At 39.0% G+C, this 27391-nt stretch overlaps 1 protein-coding gene across 2 annotated transcripts in view; it reads right to left on the reverse strand.

Annotated features, from left to right (window-relative positions):
* The window catches only part of CPNE4 (copine 4), a 140591-nt gene that overhangs the window by 100541 nt on the left and 12659 nt on the right, over nt 1-27391 (reverse strand). For both annotated transcript variants that reach the window (XM_087947769.1, XM_087947768.1), the window contains exons 4-5: nt 5218-5301; nt 2115-2204 (exon numbers count right to left, since the gene is read on the reverse strand). In XM_087947769.1, the coding sequence (XP_087803895.1) occupies nt 2115-2204; nt 5218-5301 (174 nt within the window). The remainder of the gene's footprint in view (nt 1-2114; nt 2205-5217; nt 5302-27391) is intronic.

Raw genomic sequence — 27391 nt, forward strand, 5'->3', positions numbered from 1 at the left:
GGAATTCTGCTAGTAAAGTTAAAGTGCGTAATGTATGGTATGAGCCAAGGAATTACAAAGAAGTATTGGCATTACCTAAAATTGAACAAGTAAAGTGGAAAGAAGCCATGGACAAGGAAATGAAATCCATGAGAGAACATGAAGTGTTCTCATCTATGACTTTGCCACGGGGTAGCTAAGTTGTAGGATGCAAGTGGGTGTACAAGAAAAAGATACTACCCAATAATGAAGTACAATATAAAGCAAGGTTAGTGAGGGGTTTTTAGGGGTTTTCACAAATGAAAAATGTGCACTATGGTGAGGTTTTTGCGCCAACTGTAAAGAGTGAGAGCATCAGGCTGGCGCTAGTGTTGGCAGTGGCACATGGCCATAAAATTTGGCATTTTGACATAACCACTGCATTTCTCAATGCAGAATTAGAGGAAGAAATTTACATGGTTCAAGCACCAGGGTATGAAAGCAAAAAGTCTAACATAGTATATAAATTGAACAAGGCCATTTATTGGCTGAAGCAGTCAGCCAGGATTTGGAATATCTGTTTAGATACTGCATTGAAAGGTCTTGGGTTCAAGAGTTGCAAGGCTGATAGTTGCATATCCACTGGAAAGTTAAAAGGTGGGGATCAATGGAATTGTATTGGATAGGTATAAAAATGAATTCTCAAGATATTTGGAGGGAATTGTGAATGTGGGTCTTCAAATATAGGTATCTGAAGAATATTAAAGGTAATTGAATTTATGTCTATTCCAGTTATGAAGGGAGGAGTGTCATGAACTGGAATAGAGCTTGGTAACAAGGTCAGCCAATGAACAGGCATAGCAACTGAATCAGCCAATGAGGACTGTTTTGGAAACTGAAACTAGAAGTAGCCTAGGCTGGAAACTGAAACTAAAAGTAGTGTAGGTGTGGCTCTATGTTAAGCTCTGCAACTCTGCAGCTATGTTGAGCTCTGAGTGTGCCTATTGAAGATGAAACTAACTTGCTTGCTTGCTGAAGACTGGAGCTCTGCTCTGAACTTGCAACATGTTTCTGTTTGAGTTTGCTCCATGTTGGAGAAATCTACAACTGGTTTGTAAAATCTACATATGTTTATAAAGATGTTAAATGAAACACCAGCCATCTGTGTTTATTTTTCTGGTGCTGAATTATCGCTGAAAAACTCTCAAAACTACTCTGTTGCAAGGAGGAAGAATCCTGAAAGTCAATGTGTTGGTGGACTTAAGGTATATAAAGGAAGAGTAAAGAAGGGGAGGTTTTCGATCAGTCTCAAGCCATCCCTCTTGACAACTTGTCTGATTGACCCTCATTGCAATGTGGCTACTGTAAGTGATTTTATGTTTGCTATGCTTTAATTCTAATAAACCTCTGAATCCTAAAGTGAGACCTTTTGTGGTGTGCTGTCTGTTCAATTGTTATTAAGTGCAGCTATACTCATAATCAGGTTTCCCCCTGACAATACTCAATAATAGACTTAACACAGTTTTAATTTTTTTTTAAAAAAACCTCCCCCAACATAGATAGGTTTTCTCCCAAACATGAACACCTAAAAACTCCTGGAACCCACTTATGCATGGCGATTCATCATTTTTTCCTCTGCAGCTAATGGACATTAAAATATGCTCACTCTTGGTACAATAGAATATGTTGGTTCTTTACATGCATGCATCTGCCCTAAATAAAAATATGCAATCCTAACAGATTCCATCACAGAATATCACAGAATATCAAATAGTTGAATCTATAGAACTCACTTACATGAAGAGCAAAGTCCCTCACTAAAATCAGATTTTGGAACTGAGGTTTAAAATTGAGATGTATTAGAATTTGAGCAGCTTATTTGCAAATTGAACTGATATTTAGATTTTTCAATTAATTTGAAATATTTATTTCTATTAGTTAAAGTGTTATTTTGAAAGACTTCCATAATATTATGCAGCATCATTAGGAGAATATAAAGCTGTGAAGAGTTTAACTCAAACTGGCTGAGGATAAATAAACATAAAAATAAAGTTTTCTTTAAAAGTAGCACTAGACTTTAACTTTAATTCTTTTTTAAAAAAGAAAGTTTTTTAAAAATGAAAATCTATTTATTTCATCGTTTAAAGATCACAAACCTTCAGTCTGCGATCTTGGTCACCGCTGCAAAGGGAATTTACAGACACCTTAAATGCCTTCCAAGCTGGATTTAAGTTATTCATCACCACCTAGAAATTAAAGGAAAAGAATAGGTTTATTTCAACCTAAAATGCAAAGCTATAATAATGATTTTAAAATAGCCCTTTTTTACAAATACATTTTTAAATTGGCAAGAATAATGAAGCTTTACAAATAATTAAGCATGGTATCTTTGCCTACACTTTTTGATATACTTTTTGAATGTTGTTTTCTTGCCAATACAGAACATGCTTCATAAGTAATGGCTTTCACATTTGAGGTTTTTTGCAGGGTTTTTTGTTTTTTGGCCATTAGGCTCCTTTCCAAAGCCCTTTAAAATCATTGGGAATTTTTTTTTAACTGATTTCCTTTGCTGTGGATGAAGCAAAAATAAAGAATACTGAATGAGAAAACAGGGGCTCTGCTATATACATTTGATTAAAAAGTAAATATAAATAAATAAAATATTGAAAAAGATATTAAAATAATAAAACTTTAAGAGCAGGGAAACGAGATTCACTCCAGAATGAAGAGAAGTACTGGGAAGAAATTCATTCTCTTTATATCAAGTTTATAACTTGTTGGTGCATCTTACATCCCACTGATAAAGCTTAGATGATTGCAATATTGGGAACACTCTGATGTAAGAAAACTAAGTAATGAACTGAAGAACATTAAGAAAGATGTGGGAAACTTGGAAATATATCCCAATAAAGCAGGATAAACAATTTTTTTGTGGTTGTGGACACAGCTTTTTAAAATTTCCATTAGCCACAGAAGACATGACAGCAATGCATTTATATCATGGGGGATCTGAAATTTTAAATCACTAAATCTTTTGGAGGAGTTAATGTTTTTTTTTTAAAGATGCATTTTAAAGATTTATTTTATCCACCCTCTTTTCTCCTCTCACTAAAATTTAAGCAGTCTAAGATGAATATTTTGCCACTATATTTTAACAGCACATTTCTGGGACCTTCTGGAGGCCATAAAAATGGGGCTGAAGAATTGCATGGAGTGTTTAGTCTGGGAAAGATATAGTTAAAGGTCATAATTATTTGAAAATATATATCATGATGTCACAATTATATTATTCCAAAGAATCCAAACTACAATGCAGATTCTAAGCACAAGGAAAATAACTTAGATTAAATGTTAGAACAAGCATTCTGCTGGAAAACATTGTCTTAGAAAGTCTCCTTCTATTACACATTCGCAAGCAACCTACTGACTGCCATTTCCATAATGATTTTCTCTCATTCTCTTTGTCAACACTTAAGAAAATTCAGAATAAATATAGGTATTTCCCACATGTTCTATTTTTGTCATATGATTTCATATTCAAACACTGCTGGAATATTCAAGGATGTGTCCAATGAGAATGTTAACAGAACAGCATTATCAAAATAAAACAGTTGAAATAAGTTATAGAACCAACAGTGCTTGGCAAGCAATTGTTTTAAGAGTGGGAGCTGTCTCCACTTTTCCTTCTTGGGTCAGCTAAGGGAACAAAGAGGAAATGTTAGTTAGCAAACTATATTTATGGAGAGAACCTAAGGAAATGAATTCCTCCCAATATCATAATAAGAAGATGGCATGCTCAGTAGCCATAGACTGTCTTTGGATAAAAGATTAGAAGTGGGAATAAAATGGGTCAATTTTTATTATACAAAGCTATCTTGTAACATATATGTCTTTCCAGTTGGCATTTTGGGTTTTCCAAATGAGAGTGAGAACATCCTCAGCTGATCACTGTTCCAATAGTTTTCTTTCTGTTTAGACTGAAACAACCACTTTTCTGCTTAAATAATAAGTTTCCAGAGAGAAGATTTTGCTACAATAAATCTCTTTAATGATGTGCTAGAAATATTTTTTTCCAGAGCACTGCTAGCAACATTTACACTAGTATGGAATTAATATTGCGATCACAAATATAGTGTACAATACTCTGATCTTATCAGTGGACACGGAGACATTGATACAAGGAATGATTACACTTTTTAGCTATTTTATAATTCCTTGATTTTCATTCATGGAATCATTTTAGCAGAAAATGAGGAGAAAAAACAAATCAATTACAATGTGCTGTTTGACTATCCAAAGTATGCATGCAATCCAAGTACAATTACATTTTCCATAACACTTGCACCATTTGTGAATTTTTCCAGATAGTATTTAAATGATTATTTATTCCTTGGATATTGAAGTACTTGCTCATTATGCTATTCATGCAAAAAATGGCACAGCACAACACCAAAGCTTCCCACTCCAGTAAAAAGCAGGCTTTCACAATCCCTTTTGCTTTTAAAAGTGTGAAGAACCCACCACTATTGTGTTATTTGTATGGTTGGTTTTTGAGTATACATTTATATATCTGCAACCAGAGGGAATGAATAGGAATTGCACTCTAGGGGAGACCTAATACATTGCTTTTTATTCTGGTTATAATCTACATTAGTGCTTCTCAGTTTTGGCAACGTTAAATGTGTGAACTTCATCTCCTAGCTTTCTCTACTCTATCCTGGCTGGGGAATTCTTGAAATTAAGAAGCCCACACATCTTAAAATTGCAAGATTGAGAAACATTGATCTAGATCAAGGCCCACAATTAGCAAGAGGGTGAGCTTCCATTTGTTTCAATATAAATTTCCCATCCATGAAAATAGCAAGTGTGAGGATCTGATGATTTATAACTGCCTCGGCATCGAATAGTCCAGCATGAAGAGGAGAAATTAAGTTAAGATTGTAACAATGACAAAGAATGGAACTGAAATATATCTTGCTGTTTTCCTAGTACGCAACCAAGCTTTTCTTAAATTTAGTAAGATTATCACTCTTCAGTTATACCCTAGAAACAGGATATATAATATTTATAATATAGCACTTTTTGAAGGCCTAAATGTCTGCTGTAGCATCACAGACAAGAATCACATAATTCAGTGGCGGTATTAAAAAAAGAGCAGTACAAGTAGAACAATATCCTCAAAAGAAATTGTGAATTTACAAATAAACATTTTATTTAGGTGAGTATGTTTGTGTATGTAGATGATATTTCTCAACTTACCTCGGTCCTATGAACAAGCTGTTGGGTTGCATCATCATTCATTCGGAAGATTTCCAGAAAGGGATCAGATTTGCTGAAGAAATCCTGAAATGGAAAACATGGCACTTTTTTATGGTCAAAACTCTTGGATTGTTTCACACAATCTTATTTGCTTAACTACTGAATAGGGAAAAAGGAGTGAAGAATTCAGTAAAGCAGCTAAGAGAATTAACAATAAGTCATCTTGGAGCTGAAAAAAGCTCAAGCTCTTGTCTGCTGAAACAGGCTGGTTATTAGGACCCTGTCTTCCTCGGCGCTCTTTTGGTCTTTTTCTTCCTTTGCTGATTCATCCTCGGCTGTAGTTCAAGCAACCTTTTCTTCAAACCAACCAACACAGATATCAAGTTGCCACTGCAAACAAACTGCAAAGAACCTTCTTCGACCACATTCAAACTTTTTCAGGAGAGAAAAGGAAAGAGATTCTTACATGCACAATTCAAGAGGCACCACCTGGAAGGAAGCTTCCCTGGAGAGCAGCAGGCAAATAGGCTCTCTGCTTAACTAAGATTAAATTAGCCTATTCTAATTATTACCTGCTTTTAAGGCTATTTTTCTATCATATCTTAGTGTTCAAATTTTTATTTATTTTTTAACCCTTTACATTTTTGAAAGTTTTGCAGTGTGATTACTAATTCACTTTTAGTTATATTTCAGCTATGGTTTAGCTGAATTTATAAAAAAAAGCCCGAGCTGGGCCTCAGCTTTAGGAGGGCCTTGCTGCTGCTTCTTTGTTTTGTTGTTCTACACATCTTACTCCTTCAGCTGGAAGTCTAGCAATGCCTAGCTTTGATGTGATTTCTCTTATCTAATTTATTCTATTTTTATCCACTATTTTTATTATTTTATCATTTTTATTCAGTCATGTTCCCTGCTCTGTCGGGAGGGCAGGATCCTTGGTATACTTGTGAGGAGCTCTGCCACTGTTTGCATTAGGACTCGTTTCTTCTCCACTTCCGATTCCTTTTCCTCTGGATTAAGGACTTGTTTCAGTGACTAGACTCTATGCTATATTACGCAGCTCCTCCATTATTGTGCTACTTAATATAATGAAGACAAGGAAAAGGAGCAGATCTCTCACTGACCCGGTTCCTCAACCTTCTCTGAAGCAATCCAAGATTGAGGACTTTGTTTTAGCTCGGCCTCTCGGTTTGAAAGCTCCTGCTCACTTTTGTCTGGCTGCTGCCAGTTGTTGCGATCTTCTGACGGTTGAGTGCGTCGCCCCCTGAGTTGAGAACAAAGGCTTATCTAAAACTACAGGCCCCAACCAATCCTTAAATGAGCCCACCCTTACAGAACTTTTGGCTCAGCAATGTTTCTTGGTCGCAGAAACTACAGCGAGCATTCAGCTCCAGGTTGATAAAATAATAAGTACTTTAAACTACTTAGTTTCCTGGACTACCAGTGGGTGCCCTGGGTTGACCGCTCGGCAGCCTGGTTCTCCCTGCCAAGCCTCAGCAAAAGCACTGGCCAACATAATCCTACCAATAGTTCGAACTTTACATCTTTTGACGCAAACAGTCACCTGGTCTTACAGTCGAAACAGGTGGCCCTCATCATTAATCCCATTAATGGCAACTTTCCTCACTGGTATTCAACACAGCTGGCGAAGGGCCATATATTACAGTTATTGGGGCTAAAAGCTGATGATTTGAAGAAGATTTAACTTTTACCGTCTCCTGAACACTGCACTAGAGTGCTACTCAGTTTTGACAACTCTAATACCCCAAAACTATTTTTCAGAAGAGGATCCCTGTTAAGATCCTTTGGCATTCTGCCAAGAAGAGTCTTCAAATATATGTCAATTAAGCCACTCTTGAGTAATCAACAATTTGTGAGTGGCAGGAGATTTATTGCCCCCCAAAGATCCTCAGCAGCACATATTCATGTGCCAACCTTGAATGCCATCTTGGATACTACATCACATACTAATTATACACCTATTCCCACAAAACCTCCAGTTGGCGTCCTCTCAGATGGTAGCCTGACTGTTCCTCCTACAACCGGTCAAATCAACCCCCTGCAGCGAGTAACATCTTACCAGGAAGCTTCCCTTGACTTGATCAGCTGGGAAGAAATGGCCCCAAAGGAAGCGACACCAGCCTAGGGCACCCATGGTACCTTAGTAAATAAGCCCCAGGTCAGTGCCTCTGGGATTCCATTTATTTATGAAACTGACTTATGTCAAGACAATTTCTGGAACCAGGAGGAGACACAGCTCTTCGACTCCTTTTGTGCGCTTCCACAACCAGAAAGGGCCCAAATCATAAAGTGTCTGGATGCAGTTAAATTCAAGCTCTGGAGTCTTTCACTACCTGATAAGGATTCCCTTGGACTCCAGAGAGTCTATACTGATTTACCAATGGAAGCTCCCTTGGCGCTCTCTCCAGAATGTCTAATTCGTAAATTTGAAGATCCAGGGCTACTTCAAACTCCGTCTGTTGATGCTGCTGAATACTTGCCAGCTAAGCAACCAATTAATGCCACAAGTACGAACTGGAGTGCGCTTAGAGCCCTACAGCCCCATGAACAAGGCTTGCCTCCCCTCCCCCTTCCCTGCCTTTGCCTCCTAAGAGGATGACCCTGACACTTAACAATGGGTGTATCTTTTCGGATCCGAAGGGCACTCTGGGAAAAATTAATCACACAGAATGACTATTAAGTCTGGCAAAAAAAAACCTGCACACTTAAGTGCCTTTCGTGGAACATAGCAGGTTGGGAAAGAAGGTGTGGTACCACAGAATTCGCCAACTATATTCACTTATTTGATGTGGTCCTGCTTCAGGAGACCTGGGCATGCAATAAGATATCCCTTACAGGGTTTACGGTCATTTCCTTGGCCGCCACCAGACAATCTAGGACAGGAAGGCCTAAGGGTGGTCTAGCTTGCTTGGTCTCTACTGCTTTGAAAGTGGGCACAGTGGAGCTGCCCTGCCCGTGGCTCTTTAGCTATGGTGCTCCTAATTAAGAGAGGACGCAGCAAACTGTTACTGTTCAATGTTTATCTTCCCCCGATGAGGCAAGCTAAGGCTCAATGGGGCGTGCTGGAGAATTACATTACTTGTATATAAACTAAATTCCCAGTGCTGTACATCCTTATAGGGGACGACTTTAATGCCCAATTGGGAGTCCAAGTTCCCCCATCGATTGAGGCACTCTACTCCCAAGAAACCCTCCAGGCCATAGGACACCTGATTTCAGCCAGACATTCTAAGGATGAATTAACAAATTTTGCTGGCATTCAGTTAGCCCTTTTAGCAGCCCAACACAATAAGATAATTCTTAATGGGAGTACCCAAGGTGATCTAGCTGGTGAGTTTACTTTTAGTTCCTCACGTGTTATTGATTTTGTGCTGGTATCCCAGCTTCTTAGAAAGGCAGTCCGTGCTTTTTATGTGGACTACCTTACGGAGAGCAACCACTACCCCCTGGTTACAATCATCGGGCTTTCCTCAAATATACATCTCCCTAGGGGTCCCCAGATATTAGATCCCTATGTGGTCTCATATACAAGGAGGATCAAGTGGTCTTCTAATACTGAAAGAAAGCTCCACTCCTTTTTATCATCTCCGGAGTGTCTCAGCCTATACAATCAGGCCCTAACAAGTAGTGGCCCAGGGACAATCTTGGCCTTTGAATCACTAATTAATAGTGTTCAAAGGGAGCTAGGAGCTGTCCGTAGGCTGAGTGGTCCATATAATTCAAGAAACAATTCTTGGTTTGACAAAGTGTCTGATGCTCAGGAACCAGATTAATCGGGTTTACCTGCTCTATCGTAATCGAGGGGATAAATGCCCACCAGAGGACTACTATCACTTGAAGCGGGAGTATAAAGGACTAATTGCTAAGAAAAAAAAAAGCTAAAGAGAAAGAGAAGTGGGCTCTACTTCTCATCTCCATCCAGCAGAAGAACACTCGATTATTTTGGCAAATTGTTGCCAGCTCCTTGCTGGGTCATCAAGAACTCCCTCTCTGCTGTATTTCCAACAGAGATTGGGAAAATCATTTCTTGGCAATTTTCCAGGCATCAACAAGTTTGACCGTGCTGGGGCCACAGCTGCCTCCTGCAGTTCCTGACTGGCAACCTGTGGCTCATGCTGAGATTACCGAGCTTATCTCCGAACTCAAGTCAGGCAAAGCTCCTGGCTCTGATGCTATACCCCCTGATCTGTTAAAATCCAATCCCGAGTGGTGGATCTTCATGGATATCAATACCTCTGGCAGGATCCCTACCTCCTGGAGCTTAGCAATTATTGTTCCAGTTTTTAAACGAGGAAATAGGAACAATCCAGCCAACTATCGCCCCGTAAGCCTGCTCTCCATCATTGGGAAACTGTATGCTAAATATCTCCAATGTAGACTCCTCACCAATATTATTGGTGCTGAACAGATTGGGTTTAAAGCGGGCTGTGCCACACTGGACCACTGCTTTGTCTTAGTACACCTGGTCGATAAATATACTACCATTCCAGGTGGCAAACTTTTACTGCTTTTATCGACCTAGAGTCAGCATTTGACTCAGTCCCTAGGGGACTGTTGTGGTCAAAACTGCTCAAAAGTTCTATCGATAGACGTCTTCTGTTCCTAATTAGATCCTTGTACAACCAGACCTCTAGTCAGGTCAGGTGTGGTCTGCAGGGAGAACTTTCAAATCCTATCCCGATTAAGAATGGAGTAAGGCAGGGTTGTGTTCTGGCTCCTCTTTTGTTTAATTTATTCTTATCTGACTTGGCCTTTCACATTGAACATATTGAGTCCCACACCCCAAAGTTGTCAATTACAAAGATCCCGCTTCTCCTTTATGCTGACGACGCAGCCCTCCTTTCATTGTCAAGGCCAGGTCTGAAAAAATTACTTTCTGCATTCGGGTCCTACTGTGCTGAGAACCACTTGTCTATTAATTACGACAAATCCAAAGTATTGGTGTTCTCTAGAGCTCGGAAATTGTATAACTGGGCTATCAATGGTAATGCCGTTAAGCAGGTTTTTTCCATTTTAAGTATTTAGGTATTCAATTTCAGAACACCGGTGCTTGGACTAGACATCGAACCCAGGTGCTGAACTCGGCCTCCTGTAGTAGTCACCAGCAGATTTTAAGATTTTTTATACCCAAGGAGGCCAGTTTATTCCTTCTGCTCTGCATATTTACAAAGCCAAAACATTGGCTCAAACTCTTTATGGAATTCCCATATGGATACGGGGCTTCAAGGATTGTATTGAAAGAACCCAGACTGTCTTTTTTAGAAAACTTCTGGGTCTTCCTCCTTGTGTTGGTTTTGCTCTGATGTACCTGGAACTGGGCACTCGATCAGTCGAATGTATGGTGTGGATTAACACCTTTAAATGGTAGTTTCGGGTGCTCTTTCTGGCAGTTCCTGGTAGCTACCTGTCCCTGGCGTTTGCTGACTCTCATATTTCTCGTTGGGAGAGGGAGCTGATGAAGAAATTACACTTGCTAGTTTTTTATGGGGGATGCCCTGGGAGATTATGGCCTTAAGGACGCCCAATTTAGGGTAGTCCAATGGCTTGTGGACATTGACTTGCAATATCTACGAGCCAGAGCTAACAAAACTTGCTCCCCTCTGATCTTCAGCCAATTTAATAATTACAGACTGAGGATGGCTTCCTATTTTTACACTCTAACCATTCCCAAGTATAGAAGAGCTTTCTCCCTAGCTCACTTTAATGTTCTGCCCTCAGCACTAATGGATAGGCAATTTAAGAGGCTCCCAATTAACGAGCGGCTATGCCCCTGTGACAGAGCTGAGGTTGAAACTGTGGGGCATGTCCTTTTATATTGCCCTATGTACAATGCAGGCAGATCTAAGTTACTGTCTCTCCTTGAAACAGACCCTTCTAGACCCAATGTTAGTAATTTGTTCTTATATTGTCCAGGGGATGGCTCCTCATATATCACTTCTTTGGTTTCCAATTTTTTTTAAGAGCTGTAACCATCAGAGGAGAATGCTGTAATTCCCCTTAGTCAAGTTTTTGGTGACCAATTGTTCATGATTAATTTTCCCATGTTCTTCTTTTGTTGTACTTGTGTTTTGGTCTGTGACTGCAAATAAAGTATTATTATTGTTATTAATAGGGAAAAAGGCAATTTTTGTTTAATTTTTCAATCAATGTCTGTTTGGACTTCATCCTATCTGTGAAATAATGGTGATACTATTATGGTTTGGGCTGGTTTTATTCCTTCTAGACCAGGGTAGGTTGCCACAAAGTTAATGTCTTGGAATGGCCAAGGCAAAGGTCTGACTTTAATCTGGAAAGAGCTGAAATGTGCAATTCTCATGAGGAAGTTACCAATATCCATGAATTAAAGCCATTCCATAGGGAGGCCAGGAACTAAAATTATCCAAGCTGATTTGTAGGACTGATCAATAATTATTGAAAATATTTAGTTGCAGTTATTGCTGCCCAACAGGGCACACCAGTTCTTGAAAATAAAAGTTCACATATTTTTGCCACATACAAATATGCAGCCTTGGGTCATTTTCCTGAATGAAGATTTTTTTGACTCATTTAATTCGGTTTTCTTTATCTAGCTTTCATAGAAAACAGAAAGGTCTATTTTCTTTAGGGCATCGATAAAGAGAATATTGAATAGAGGTCCAAACTTTTAAGTGTGCATGTGCATGTGTGTAATATCCTTTCAGATAATGTAAAAATTATTTTGTTCATCTCTGCCTGATGTTTCAAGATGGCAAGATAAATGAAAATAGTAATCATCATCCTATGAATAAATATCAGTTGGTGATTTCCCCACTTGGAATGACATTTTAAAAAATTTGGGCAATCTCAATTGAGATTACATAAACACAACCTTTTTCTTAATTAAAAAAAATGTTCTTCTAAATATACAGGTCTGGTTTTTTCAGGTGGTTTTCCTGAAGAGTTCTGATTTTTCACTTTTGTCTACTAACCAAGTACAAACCATTTGTTTGTGCTTAGATTTTTTGGAAAAGTATCTCAGATCATCTAGATATTTTCACTTTCTATAAATGGGAATAGTCAACTCCAACTGAATACAAAATGTTGCTAGAGAAAATCTTAACTTCTGATGCGGATAACACATTTGGCAGTTTTTCATATATAGTTAACAGATATGTATACCAAATTCACTGAACTTTCAGATGAAATGAATATGTCACAGTTCATTCCATCACAAGCTTATTTATGTATTTGATTTTACAATAAATAAACCATCCCAGAGAATACAAAGAAAAGTAAAAAGAAACAGTTTTCAGAATAAAACACCAAAAGATAAATAGGAATAGCACTTAAACCTATATACTGCTTTAGAGCCCTTTCTAAACAGTTTACAGAGGGCTGCATATTGTCCCCAATAATTTGGGTCCTCATTTTACTGACTTCAGAAGGATGGAAGGCTAAGACAATGAATGAATTAACTTTAAAAGATAAGCAAATTATCAAAATTCTCAGACTGTTGAATATCTAAAAGCTCTGATAAGTGCAATGAATTTAGTGAACTTCTGAAGATATCTGATGATGCCTCTGCTTAGAAGAGGCAAAAATCTCATCCTTTAATAAATTGGTTATTATTAAAAGAAGCATTATTAATTCAGTTTGCCATGGTGTGTAGAAGAGGCATGATAGATGATGATGTGGGAAAATATTTTTATTTCCTTTAGTGGAGTTGTTCTTGCACAGGAACACTGTGAAAAGTTGTTCTTGCACAGGAACACTGTGAAATCTTTTTCTAACTGGGAAGATTATAGGACATTCTAGAAAGTGAAGACAGAAGTTATCCTGCGGCTGGGTAAAGGATATTTGTTAAATATGCCATATTAGAAAGCTATCTCCCATACAAGCCTGCTGCTATAGGGTTATTTCCCCTTCATGGGTTACTGCCTTGTTGTGGTGAAAGGGCCTGCATAGCTCAATGAAGCTATGAGCTATGCGATGCAGGGCCACCCAATACGGACAGGTCACAGCAGAGAGATCTGACAAAATGTGATCCACTGGAGAAGGAAATGGCAACCAACTCCAGTATCTTTGCCATGAAAACCCATGGACAGTACTAAAAGGCAAAAAGATATGACAATGAGCTCCTCAAGTCGGAAGGTGTCCAATATGCTACTGGGGAAGAAGAGAGGATTAGTACTAGTAGTGGCAGAAAGAGTGAAGCAACTGGGCCAAAGCTGAAAGGATGCTCAGCTGTGGATGCATCTGGTGGTGAAAGGAAAGTCCGATGCTGTAAAGATCTATTCTTCATAGGAACCTGGAATGTAAGATCCATTAATCAAGGCAAGCTGGACGTGGTCAAACAAGATGACAAGACTGAACATCAACATTTATTTATTTATTTATTTATTTTATTTTTATTTCTCAATTGCTTACAAGATAATAGGTATAAGTAAAAACATAGTTATGAATACATGGATACATATAAGAAAAATAAAAATATATATAAAAGAAACAATAGGACAGGGATGGTAGGCACATTGGTGCGCTTATGCATACTCCCTACAGACCTCTTAGGAAAGGGGTGAGGTCAATAGTAGACAGTCTAAGGTTAAAGTTTTTGGGGTTTGGGGAAAAAAACACAGAATCAGGTAGAGTATTCCAGACATTGACTACTCTGTTGCTGAAGTCGTATTTCCTGCAATCAAGTTTGGTGAGATTAACCTTGAGTTTGTATCTATTGTTTGCTCTAGTGTTGTTATGGTTATAAAGTATTCATTGACAGGTAGGACATTGCAATGTATGATTTTTTATATACTATACTTAGATCGGACCGAAGGCGGCGTAGTTCTAGGTTTTCTAGGTCTAGAATTTTGAGTCTGGTGACATAAGGTATTCTGCAATGTGTAGAGGAGTGGAGAACTCTTCTTGTGAAATATTTCTGGACTTTCTCAACTGTGTTAATATCAGATACGTAATGTGGGTTCCAGACTGATGAGCTGTATTCAAATATTGCTTTAACAAATGTTTTGTATTCTCTAGTTATTAGTGTAATATTACTAGAGAAAAAGCTACGTAAAATTAGGTTAACAACTCTTAATGCCTTTTTGGCTATGTAGTTACAGTGGGCTCTAGCACTTAGATCATTTGAGATGAGTACTCCAAGATCCTTGACAGAGTTTGGATCATCAACAAGGTCTTGACTATTCAGCCTGTATTTTATTTTCTGATTATTATTTTTTTGCCAATATGTAGGACAGAGCATTTATTTGTTGAGATTTGAAGTTGTCATTTGTTTGACCATTCTGATATATAGTCAAGGTCTTTTTGAAGGGTAGCAGTATTGTCTGTGGTGTTGAATAGCTTTACATCATCAGCAAAGAGAATGCAGTTGCTCTTGATATGATCACAGAGATCATTTATGTACAGTATGAAAAGAGTTGGTCCTAGAACACTGCCTTGGGGGACACCACTGTTGACAGGTACAGAATTTGATAGGACGCTCCCAATTTTGACCATTTGTTGTCTGTTTGCCAGGAATGCTTCTATCCAGTTATGCAGTTGTCCAGAGATACCATAGGATTTTACTTTTAGGAGTAGTTTGTCGTGTACCACTGAATCAAAGGCTTTACAGAAGTCTATGTAGATTACGTCTATTGCTTTGCCCTGATTGAGTTGTGTAGTCCATATGTTTTTGCAGTGTAAGAGTTGCAGATTACAGGATAGTTTTTTCCTAAAACCAAATTGTTTATTAGAGAGTAGGTTGTTTGCTTCTAAGTGGAGGATGATGGATTGGTTAATAATTGATTCCATAACTTTACAGGTGACGCAGCATAAAGAGATTGGTGTGTAATTTTCAACTCTCCCTTTTTGAAGATGGGGATAGACCGTGGCTTGTGACCATAGTTTTGACAAGGAGCTGGTCCTGAAAGATTTTTCAAAGATTATGCTTAGAGGTTCGGCTATGGCAGTGGGTAGCTTTTTTAAGAAGTAGGCACATATTCCGTCCGGTCTAATAGATAGAGATGGTTTTAGATTGCGCAGTGTTTTTTCAACAATGTCTTCTGTAAAATCGATATATATTAGATCATTGTAGTTGCCTGTGGTTCGACTAGGAAATACTGGGCATAATCCATTGCTGTTTACAAATACTGAGCCAAAGAATGTGTTAAAGAGGTTGGCTTTAATAGTGGCATTGTTGCAGTCTTTACCATTAGGTCCTTTCAGGGGTGGGATGGACCTTGAGTCTTTTAGTTTGTTGTTTATAAAATTGTACAAATTGCAGGTGGAATTGGTGCATAGAAGGTTTTCTTCTTGTTTAATGTGATAATTGGTGCATTCAGTTTTTATCTGGTGGCATAAATAAACATCTTAGGAATCAGCAAACTAAAATGGATAGGAATGGGTGAATTTAATTCAGATGACCATCAGGTATACTACTGCGGGCAAGAATCCCTCAGAAGAAATGGAGTAGCCTTTATAGTCAATAAAGAAATAGGAAAAGTAATACTGGGATACAATCCCCAAAATGACAGAATGATCTCAGTTCGAATCCAAGGCAAACCATTCAATATCAGAGTAATCCAAGTCTATGCCCCAACACTGGTGCTGAAGAGGATGAAATTAACTGGTTCTAAAAAGCCCTACAGCACCTTATAGAATTAACACCAAAAATGATGGTTATCATGGGGGATTGGAATGTTAAAGTAGGAAGCCAAATGATAACCAGAATAACAGGCAAGTTTGGCCTTGGAGTACAAAATGAAGCAGGGTACAGGCTGATAGAATTTTGGCAAAAGAATACAATGGTCATAGCAAACACTCTTTTCCAACAATCCAAAAGAAGGCTCTTCACATGGACATCATCAGATGGTCAACACAGAAATCAGATTGACCATGTGCTCTGCAGCCAAAGAGGGAGAAGCTCTATACAGCGAGTAAAAACAAGAGCAGGAGCTGATTGGCTCAGATCATGAGCTTCTCATTGCAAAATTTAGGCTTAAGTTGAAGAAGGTAGGGGAAAGCACTAGGCCACTCAGCTATGAACTAAATCATATCCCTGATCAATATACAGTAGAGGTGACAAACAGATTTAATGAATTAGATCTAATAGACAGAGTGCCTGAGGAACTATGGATGGAGGTTCGCAACATTGTACAAGAGGTAGCAACTAAAATCATCCCACAGAAAAAGAAATGCAAAAAAGCAAAATGGCTGTCTGAGGAAGCTTTGCAAATAGCTGAGGAAAGGAGGGAAGCGTCATGCCCTTGGTAGAGTCAGACTTTGAGGGAGAGGAGGAACAGCCGACAGGGAGTGGAGGTGTGGCTCCGGAGGTTGTGGAGGAGGCTAGGGAAAGGCAGAGGCCGGCTTGGCAGTCAGAGGAAGAACCAGGCCCATCCCCTCTTCATTCTAGAACACACAGGGAGGAACAGAGAAGGAAACAACTTGGCTTATAAGAGAGGATGTGGCCATGATCCCCCTCATTAGTTGCAGCTGGGGAGAATAGTATATAAGTGAGAGACTGTTAAAACACAGTGTTGCCAGAAGCAAAGCATTTTTTTTTGGTGAAAATTTTATTTGGGTTTTCACAAAAAAAACCCCATAATACAAATAAAACAGCGTGTTTTATTTTGGGCTGAAGTTATCTTGGTTGGCGTCTTTCCAACAGACTGTACCTTGTTATCTCTCTGAATTTGGTAATTACTTATCCTGGTCCATTGTGGAAATTTCATCATTGTAGTTTGTTTTGTTTTTTTATTTCACCTCTATCTGCTCATTAAGTTCAGACTGTATTGCTTTCTTTTGAAGACTATTTTTTAGTAAGTTTAATCTCCAACTGAGAATTATTGAACAGTGGGGCCAAGTTGGAGGCATTAAAGGACATTTATTTACATTTTGGATTTTGTTACATTTATATTACACTCTGGGTCACCACATTTTGCTTCTGGCTACCCCTCCAACTTGCTTTTGTTTTACATGGGGTGATCATGGATCAGATTTTGTTATACGTGGGGTCACCTTGGATCAGCTCAGAGCAGACAATGCTCAGTTAAGCCAGCAAGTGGCTCTTTTGACTGCGCAGGTTGTGCAGATGCAAGCTGTCCGGCCATGCTACAAATGGCCGGTAGCAGTGCTGGATAAATTTGATGATTTGCTGGCCCAATTTCTAGCATTATTTGGGCAGTGCCAGCTTTATAAGAGCCTTCGGCCGGAGGACTTTCCCACTGACTGGGATAAGGTGGGTTTTTTTATTAGTTTGTTGTCACGTTCTGCAGCATGTTAGGCGATGCCTCTGTTGACCCAGCCCAACCAGTTGTTGGACAATTATGCAGAGTTTTGCCATCAGTTCAAGGCCATGTTTGAGGACCCTGTTCGGGCCCAAATGGCAAACAGGTGATTGAGAGAATTGAAGCAGGGGCAAGGCTCGCTCACGGATTATATTGCTAGCTTTCAGGTGGTCGCCCAGGACTTACAATGGAATGAGGCAGCACTGATAGACCAGTTCCAGGAGGGTTGTTGTTGGAGCTTCTGGATGAGTTGGCATGCATTGAATGCCCTCGCACCCTGCAGGAGCTCATGCACCTGTGTCTTCATATCAATGCCAGGCTTCAGCAATGACAGGCGCAATGACAGACCGATACTGCATCCGTTCCCAGCAAGACAGCGCCCCCGTTGGAAGTGCCTCTGGATGAGCCCATGCAGTTGGGGGCTGCCCGCCCTCGCCTGACCCAAGAGGAAAAGGATAGGCGTTGTTGTGATGGCTTATGCCTCTATTGTGGCAATCAAGGCCATTTTGCAGCCAAGTGTCCTACTAAGACACCTAAAGCGGCGACGTCATCAGTGGCAGGAAACGAGCATTGCCCGGCCTATGGGGGTCTGTAGGTCAGGCTCCAATGTCCTCAGGTCCACTATCCTTGCCATCCTCACCATCTGTTCTGAACCAAACCCTTTTCCAATAAGACAAACAATAACCAAAGGGAACAGAAATCTTTTAATGAGTCTTACAAATCCCCGGTTAAAAGGCTGCTGCAAACTAATTAACTTTGATAAGCACAAACCTTGCCAAAACTGTACGAGACTGCCAAGAATCACAGATAAGAAATATTTCACAACACAAGAGTCTTCAAATACCAACTTAAGATACTGTAATGTCAGCTGAGCTATTCAAAAGATGATGCAGTAAAAGTGCTACACTCAATTTGCCAGCAAATCTGGAAAACTTAACAGTGGCCACAGGATTGGAAAAGGTCAGTTTACATTCCAATTCCAAAGAAGGGCAATGCCAAAGAATGTTCAAACTACCATTCCATTGCACTCATTTCACATGCTAGTAAAGTTATGCCCAAAATCCTACAAGCTAGACTCCAGCAGTATGTGGATTGAAAACTACCAGAGGTACAGCTAGGATTTCAAAGAGGTAGAGGAACTAGAGATCAAATTGCCAACATACGCTGTATCATGGAGAAAGCTAGGGAGTTCCAGAAAAACATCTACTTCTGCTTCATTGACTATGCTAAAGCCTTTGATTGTGTGGATCACAACAAACTGTTGCAAGTTCTTAACAGATGGGAGTACCAGATCATCTTATTTGTCTCTTGAGAAATCTATATGTGGGTCAAGAAGCAACAGTGAGAACTGGGCACAGAACCACTGATTGGTTCAAAATTGGGAAAGGAGTTGGCAAGGCTGAATACTGTCGTCCTGCCTATTTAACTTATATGCAGAGCACATCATGAGAAAGGCAGGGCTAGATGAATCAAAAGTTGGCATTAAGATTGCTGGGAGAAATATCAACAACCTCAAATATGCAGATGATACCACTCTAATGGCAGAAAATGAAGAGGAACTAAAGAGTCTCTTAATGTAGGTGAAGAAGTGCAAAAGTTGGCTTGAAACTCAACATTAAGAAAACTAAGATCATACGGCTTTCTCAATTCCTAGCAAATAGATGGGGAAGAAATGGAGGTAGTGACAGATTTTATTTTCCTGGGCTCCAAGATCACTGCAGATGGGGACTGCAGCTAAAAAATTAAAAGCCGCTTGCTCCTAGGGAGGAAAGCTATGATAAATCCAGACAGCATACTAAAAAGCAGAGACATCACCTTGCCAACAAAAGTGCATATAGTCAAGGCTATGGTTTTCCCAGTTGCAATGTATGATTGTGAAAGTTGGACCATAAAAAAGGCTGAGCACCAAAGAACTGAGGCCTTTGAACTATGGTGCTGGAGAAGACTCCTGTGAGTCCCTTGGACTGCAATGCGATCAAACCAGTCAGTCCTAGAGGAGATCAATCCTGACTGCTCTTTAGAAGGCCAGATCCTGAAGATGAAACTCAAATACTTTGGCCATCTAATGAAAAGGAAGGACTCACTGGAGAAGAGCCCAATGCTGGGAAAGATTGAGAGCAATAGAAGAAGGGGACAACAGAGAATGAGGTGGCTGGATGGAGTCACTGAAGCAGTAGGCATGAGCTTAAATGGACATCAGAAGATGGTAGATGACAGGAAGGCTTGGAGGAACATTGTCCATGGGATCATGATGGGCTGGACATGACTTTGCAACTAACAACAACAACATTTATTAGGTTCACAGGCTAATAATAATTCAAGAGATAATCTGGTAAACAGACAGCAGCAATTTTCTGTTACAACATCTGCAAAAGAGTCTATCTCTTCTTCACTTTATTCAGTCATTAAATAAAAATGAAGTACAGCTCCACTTTGGGATAACTCAGAGGATATGTTACTTCTATATGAATAATAATCACTTGCTGAAATTCCTAACTAACTCTATCAGGACACTTCACCAAGTGGAAGCAATCACCAAGTGAAGCAATCTTGTTTGCTTCAGAATTGAGTCTGGAACATCCCTAGGAAAATTTTTGTTGCTGAACTTAATAACTATAATGATAACTGTCTTCTTTTCAGGACCCTGTGTTCACAAGATTATGGAGTACATTTGTGTAAATAAAGAAAAATCAACTATTGGCGCACCTGTTCTTTTGTATCATGGGGAGTGCCTTTCTTCCCTTCTCCTTTGTATCTTTTTTGCATGACCAGAAGTTTTCAAACTATATATAACAGATTCCTATAATTTCATTCTATCTAAAAATGTGACTACATTAAGTCTCTGGAAAATTAAACATAATGAGCTGAGGTTAAAACTTCATAGTCAAGAACTGTTCTCCAAATAAGGAGATGAGCCACAGATGAGCCACACCTTTCAGAGGAGCCACAAAACAAAGGTCTTGGATATTTAAGAGTGATTAAAGATACCTAATTTAGGGATGCTATTAACCTTGACACTTTAAGTTACAGATTCATTACATTTTGCTAACCTAAATATTGCTGGCAGTTTTAATTAGATTTGTGGTTTCCTTCTAATCACGTATGCTGCAAACGTTGCATATATTCATACAATATTAGCAAGATTCTTTTTTTAAAAAAGAAAATCTTCTGTCTTTTCTATTTACAGTATCAAGTTTTGCTGTAACAAATTTTTATAGGTGAAATATCCGAACCTCAATAGTAGAGATCCATATGGTCTGAACCTTTAAGGAAATATACTAAGCTGAAGTTAATTAAGTATATGAATCTCAGCAAAGGCGTAAGTTTGTTTCAGATCGACAGAATTTTGCCTTCTAGTGGCCATCTTTTTATAAGAGGATTCTCACTGACTAAAATGGCAGTAATAGTGAATTACCATTGTAAGTGTCCTAATTAGTACCAAGCAGAAGCTACCATATTAAATTTCCCATCATGCAACATTATTAACAAAAATCTGGAAAATTAAATGGTAGCTTCCCAATTCAGCAAGGCAACAGGAGGGCCATTGCACAATTAGTTTGAACTTTTACATGACAAACTACTCCTAAAACTAAAATCTTATGGTATCTCTGGACAATTGCATAACTGGGTAGAAGCATTCCTATCAAACAGACAACAAGTGGTCAAAATTGGGAGTGTCCTATCAAATTCTGTACCTGTCAATAGTGGTGTCCCCCAAGGCAGTGTTCTAGGACCAACTCTCTTCATACTCTACATAAATTACTTCTGTGATCACATTAAGAGCAACTGCGTTCTCTTCGCTGATGATGTAAAGCTGTTCAATACCACAGACAATACAGCTACCCTTCAAAAAGATCTTGACTATGTATCAGAATGGTCAAACAAATGACAACTTCAAATCTCAACAAATAAATGCTCTGTCTTACATATTGGCAAAAATATATATATCAGAAAATAAAATACAGGCTGAAGAGTGAAGACCTTGTTGATGATCCAAGCTCTGTAAAGGACCTTGGAATACTCATCTCTAATGATCTAAGTGCTAGAGCCCACTGTAACTACATAGCCAAAAAGGCATTAAGAATTGTTAACCTAATCCTCTGTAGCTTTTTCTCTGGTAATATCACACTACTAACTAGAGCATACAAAACATTTGCTAGACCAATACTCAAATACAGCTCATCAGTCTGGAACCCACATTACGTATCTGATATTAGCACAGTTGAGAAAGTCCAGAAATATTTCACAAGAAGAGTTCTCCACTCCTCTACTCATAGCAGAATACCTTATGCCACCAGACTTGAAATTCTAGACCTAGAAAACCTTGAATTACACTGTCTTCGGTCTGATTTAAGTATGGTATATAAAATCATACATTGCAATGACTTACCTGTCAATGAATACTTCAGCTTCAACCATAACAACACAAGAGCACACAACAGATACAAACTCAAGGTTAACCGCACCAAACTTGATTGCAGGAAATACGACTTCAGCAACAGAGTAGTCAATGTCTGGAATACTCTACCTGACTCTGTGGTTTCTTCCCCAAACCCCAAAAACTTTAACCTTAGACTGTCTACTATTGACCTCACCCCTTTCCTAAGAGGTCTGTAGGGGGCGTGCATAAGCACACCAATGTGCCTACCGTCCCTGTCCTATTGTTTCTTTTATTTTTCTTATATGTATCCATTTCATGTATTCATAACTATGTATATACTTGTACCTATTATCTTGTAAGTGATTGACAAATCGAAATAAATAAATAAATAAATTATTAAGCCTTGGAGAGTCTCTTGCTTGGATGGAAATGCTGGATTTCATGACCTCATCTTTTCCAGTTTGAACATGGAAAATCATGAGTCATTGATATTAGTTCTAGAATGCTATTTAATTTCCACCAATTGTACTTGTATATTCACTGATTATTCAAGTAAGAATGATATGGCAAAACTGGATTTGTTTGATCAGAAATGATATATTTGCTTCAAAGTTTGTTTGGGGAATGTGGTTTAAATCTTGTCAATCTCAAAATGAGATACTTAAATTTTTATATACTGACATTTATATACTGTCTCTTATCAGTGCTTGCCTAGTACCGTGTTTCTCCAACAATACAGCCTCCACCAATAGGAAGGCCCAGCATGATTTCTAGGCATGAGGTGAAATTAAGCCCCGCCCCAAAATTTAGGCCTGTTTAATCCATGCGTTTCCCGGCCATTTCTCACATCATTCGTTAGAACTACACGAGGTGAAGAGAAATGGGGGGAAGGGCAGAAGGGGGAGAAAACTGGCCTTTAGGAGTGCCCTACAGGTATCCTAGGCTAGAATACCCTGACAGCCGATAGAAGCTCCCTGAAGGCAGAGTCCCCAGCCACTTCAGGGCATGGCGTGGCTGCCCGTGTCCCCTCGCCATTAGGCAGTCTCTTTCAGGCGATGGAAGCTCCCCAAGTTCAGTCACCAGCCACTTCAATTGTCTGGTAGAAGTGGCCTCAGGGCGAGTGCACACATAGACTCTCCCTTCGCCGTGAGGCCTCTTCTATCGGCCAATGAAAGCTCTCCGAAGTCAGAGTCCCCAGCTGCTTCAGGGCGAGGCGTGGCTGCCTGTGTCCCCTCGCCATTAGGCAGTCTCTTTCGGGTGATGGAAGCTCCGCAAGTGCAGTCACCAGCCACTTCGATCAGCCGGTAGAAGTGGCCTTGGGGCAAAGGGAGTGTGTGTGTGTGTGCTCACCCTGAGGCCACTTCTACCGGCCGATCGAAGTGGCTGGTGACTGCACTTGGGGAGCTTCCATCGCCCAAAAGAGACTGCCTAAAGGCGAGGGGACACAGGCAGCCATGCCTTGCCTTGAAGCAGCTGGGGACTCTGACTGGGAGCTCGTTGGCCAATAGAAGCGGCCTCGCAGTGAGGGGAGTGTGTGTGTGTGTGTGCACTCACCCCGAGGCCGTTTCTACCAGCCAATCGAAGTGGCTGGTGTCTGCACTTGGGGAGCTTCCATCGCCCAAAAGAGACTGCCTAATGGCGAGGGGACACGGGCAACCACACCATGCCCCGAAGCAGCTGGGGACTCTGCCTTCGGGGAGCTTTTGTTGGCCAATAGAAGTGGCCTCGTGGCGAGGTACATGCGTATGGGCCGCTCTAGGTGGGGGAGGAAATTAAGTCAACCCCGAAAAGATGGCCTAGCCAGTTTTTGGGGGGTCCAAAAAAAATAAGGCCTGGCCTTATTTTGTGAGAAACACGGTAGCATAGTACATTTAGGTAGTGGGAAGGTTTATGTCTTTACATTCTGCATCATATTTACTCAGAAGATCAATAGTTTCTGACTTCTGGTGGTAACATCGCGGTGGTGCGAGAAAAGAACGAGCTCTGTTCCTCTGCCCCAAATCTACACTTTTGGAGGCCCCTTGAGGGCATGCAAGTCTTAGAGGGATTCGCAGAACAGTAGGGAAGTCCATGGAGCAGTGAGGTGGAAGGTGACCACCTATTGTGATGAAGGGAAACCCTTTAAATCCAGCGTGCAAGTGTCGTGTCATTTCTTAATGGTGGACTCAAGATTGCGACAACCAAACTGAAGAAGGAAGGAAGAAATTAGATAACAGATTGTGGCATCGGGGAATCTTAATATTGCAAAAAGTGGAGACTGCTATCAGAAGAGGGAAGATTGAAGATTGTGGACAGCTGAACAGTGAGTCTCCATAACAAGTGGGTGGAAGCCCAATAGGTTGGCGGCGATCCGGCATATGAGTAGTGGTGTTTGGAAGGGAAAGGATTTTGCCAAGCTAACCAAACTAAGTGATTAGATCAGAAAAGTGAATGAACTGAGTGGAACAAAAGTGGATAGAATTATGTTACTTTGACTCGGATTGGGGAAAAGATTGGCGATCGAGAGCTGCTACATGAGGAACCTGAGGAGCTGATTAAGAATTGAGCCAGGACTATAAGACAATTGCTTTTCTTTCAGCAGTGGTAAGGACAGAGAAGAAAGGGGAGAAAGGATGGAAGAAGCTGATGCAATAGAGTCTGTATAGACTGGAACATATTGTGAATTTCAGTAATGGTTTAATTAATTGGTGGATTAAGGATTAACTAATGAAGGATTAATTGACCAATAGAAAAATAGAAGTAATTTTATAATACTATTAAGTGTTATTATCCCTGTATAAAAGGGAGATTAAGATATTTGTACAATTGGGAAAGGCATCTTATAGATTTTGGTACATATTTGAAACAAAGTGTGTAATCCTTTACTTTTGATTGATTAATTTTAGAGCTATGAAGTACATACATAGATGATAAAATGGGCACAATTCAGCAAGCAATAAAAAAAATGAACAGAAAATAAAAACAGTGGAAACAAGAGCGGAACAAACAGAAAATAAATTAGAGCTGGTAGATGAAAAGATGATGGTGATAAATAAAGACCTAGAAGATTCACTTATACATTTGGAGTTGGACCATGCAGCATTTTATTTAAGATTCCAGAATGTCACAGAGACCAAAGAAGAAGATCTAGAAATGATAATGACAGAACTGATAGCAGAAGCTCTGCAAAGAGACAAACAGGAAATCCTGAATGAATTGGACGAAGTATATAGAATTCACATGAATTACGCCAGAAAGCATGGATTGCTGAGAGAAATTCACATCAGGTTTGCACGAAAAAAAGTAAGAGACATAATTTATAGGATAATAAGAGATAAACTGATGATCTACAAAGAGAAAGAGATACAACATTGAAGCAGATCCCGAGAAGGGTGACAGATCAGAGAAGGGACTACCACTTCTTGGCAACACAACTGACTGAATGGAATATATTGTTCAGATGGTTAGTACTGGAAGGAATGCTGGTTTCTTAGCAGGAGAAAAAGATTAAAGTTGACAATTTAGGCAAGGCACAGGAACTGTACAATCAACTTGTGGGGATGGAAGAAGAACAGAGTAGCAGAGAAGAACTAGAGTCCAGAAGCCAAGAAGAGCAACAACACAGAATAAAAGAAGTAGAGCAGGAAGAAAGAAGCAGGAAGGAGAAAGAACAGCATTAAAAGGAAAGTGCAAGAGCAAGAATACAAAGAGACACAAGGGCCAACAGAAGACAAAGACAAATGCACAAATAGGAGAATGGGAGAAGAAATTTAAGCTAATATCAATAAATATCAATGGATTAAACTCACCTGCTAAAAGAAAGCAAACATTTGTAAAATTAGTAAAATAAAAAATGGATATAGTGTTCCTGCAGGAGATACATATTAAAAAACAACATAGGAATTGTTTAGAATACCCCAAATTAGGAACACTCTATGTGGCATTGGCAGATGAAAAAGAATGGATAGCTGAAAAAGAATGGATAGGGAAGGGATAAAAGCAAAATTAATTTACGCAGATATAAAAGGAAGAATATGGAAAGTTACAACATAATATGGAAGAGAAAAAAAGGATTACTTAAAATTATTTTGAAGGCCATTACAAGAAGAAATAGCGAAGGGCAAAATAAGGGATTATTTAAAAGGGGAAAATATTCCTCCGAAAGCAGAAGAAAAGAGAGAAATGTTAAACAGGGAAATAACACCAACAAAACTGAAAAAGGTAGTGCAAAAACAGAAAAATAACAAAACTCCAGGTCCAGATGGACTTCCAGGGGAAATATATAAGAATATGGGCAAACTGATAGAACCATTAATGTTAGAAGTGTACAATGACGCACTGATGGAAGCAAGGATATCTGAATCTTGGAGGGAAGCTTATATCTCCTTAATACCAAAGAAGAGTACAGATAACAAACAAATTCAAAATTATAGGCCAATGTCATTGTTAAATGTCGACTATAAAATATTCACAAATATAATAGCAAAAAAGGATGAAAAATTTATTAAACGAATCCATACATTAAGATCAAAATGGATTCTTGCTGACAAGACAAATTAGGAATAAAACAAGAACGGTAGTAAACATATTGGAGGACTATGAAGCCCATCCAGAAAAACAAGCTGCTCTAATTTTTCTGGATGCTCAAAAGGTTTTTGATAATTTAAATTGGCAGTTCATGATGCAACAAATTAAAGATATGATTTAGGAGACAAATCTGAGAAAATGATAGAGGCGACATATACCACTCAAAAGGTGAATATACTATTAAATGGGGATAGTTACAGAGACTTTCAAAATAACGAAAGGGATAAGACAGGGATGTCCTTTGTTACCTCTACTTTTTATCCTGACACTAGAAATATTATTAATTCCAATTAGATAAAATCCAGAAATTAAAGGAACTAAAATAAAAAAAGAAGAATATAAAATTCAGGCTTTTGCAGATGACTTGGTTTATTTCATAGAAGACCCATTGGAGACAGGAAACATTTTAATTCAAGAAAAAATATGGAGAAGTGGCAAGTCTCAAAATTAATAGAGAAAAGACTAAAATATTAGCTAAAAATTTAACAGAGAATCAGAAAAGAGAATTAGAAAAGGAAATGTGACTGCAAATCACAAAGAAAGTCAAATACCTAGGAATATGGTTAACTGAGAGATATTCCTCGATGAAAGAAAATAATTATATGAAACTTGTTGCAACAAATAAAGAAAGACTTGGAATTGTGGGGGAAATTACAATTATCTTTACTAGGAAGAATCACTACGATTAAAATGAATGTTCTACCTATTTTACCTATTTCAAACAATCCCTATACAATTAGATAACTTTTTTATGGAATTAAACAAAATTACTTTAAAATTCATATGATTAGGCAAGAAGGCTTGAATAAAATTAATAGCACTACAAGATAGTAGAAGTAGAGATGGCTTTGGACTTCCAGAATGGGAACTTTACTATAGCGCTGCAGCCTTGGCATGTATTAAAAATTGGATAAATTTGAATAACGAAAGGATTTTAACTCTGGTAGGACATGATTTACAGATGACGTAGCAC

This window comes from Notechis scutatus, chromosome Z, assembly GCF_049901735.1.
Source record: "Notechis scutatus isolate UNSWTSFEM ecotype Mainland chromosome Z, rNotScu1.2, whole genome shotgun sequence".
In the NCBI taxonomy this organism is placed as follows: domain Eukaryota; kingdom Metazoa; phylum Chordata; class Lepidosauria; order Squamata; family Elapidae; genus Notechis; species Notechis scutatus.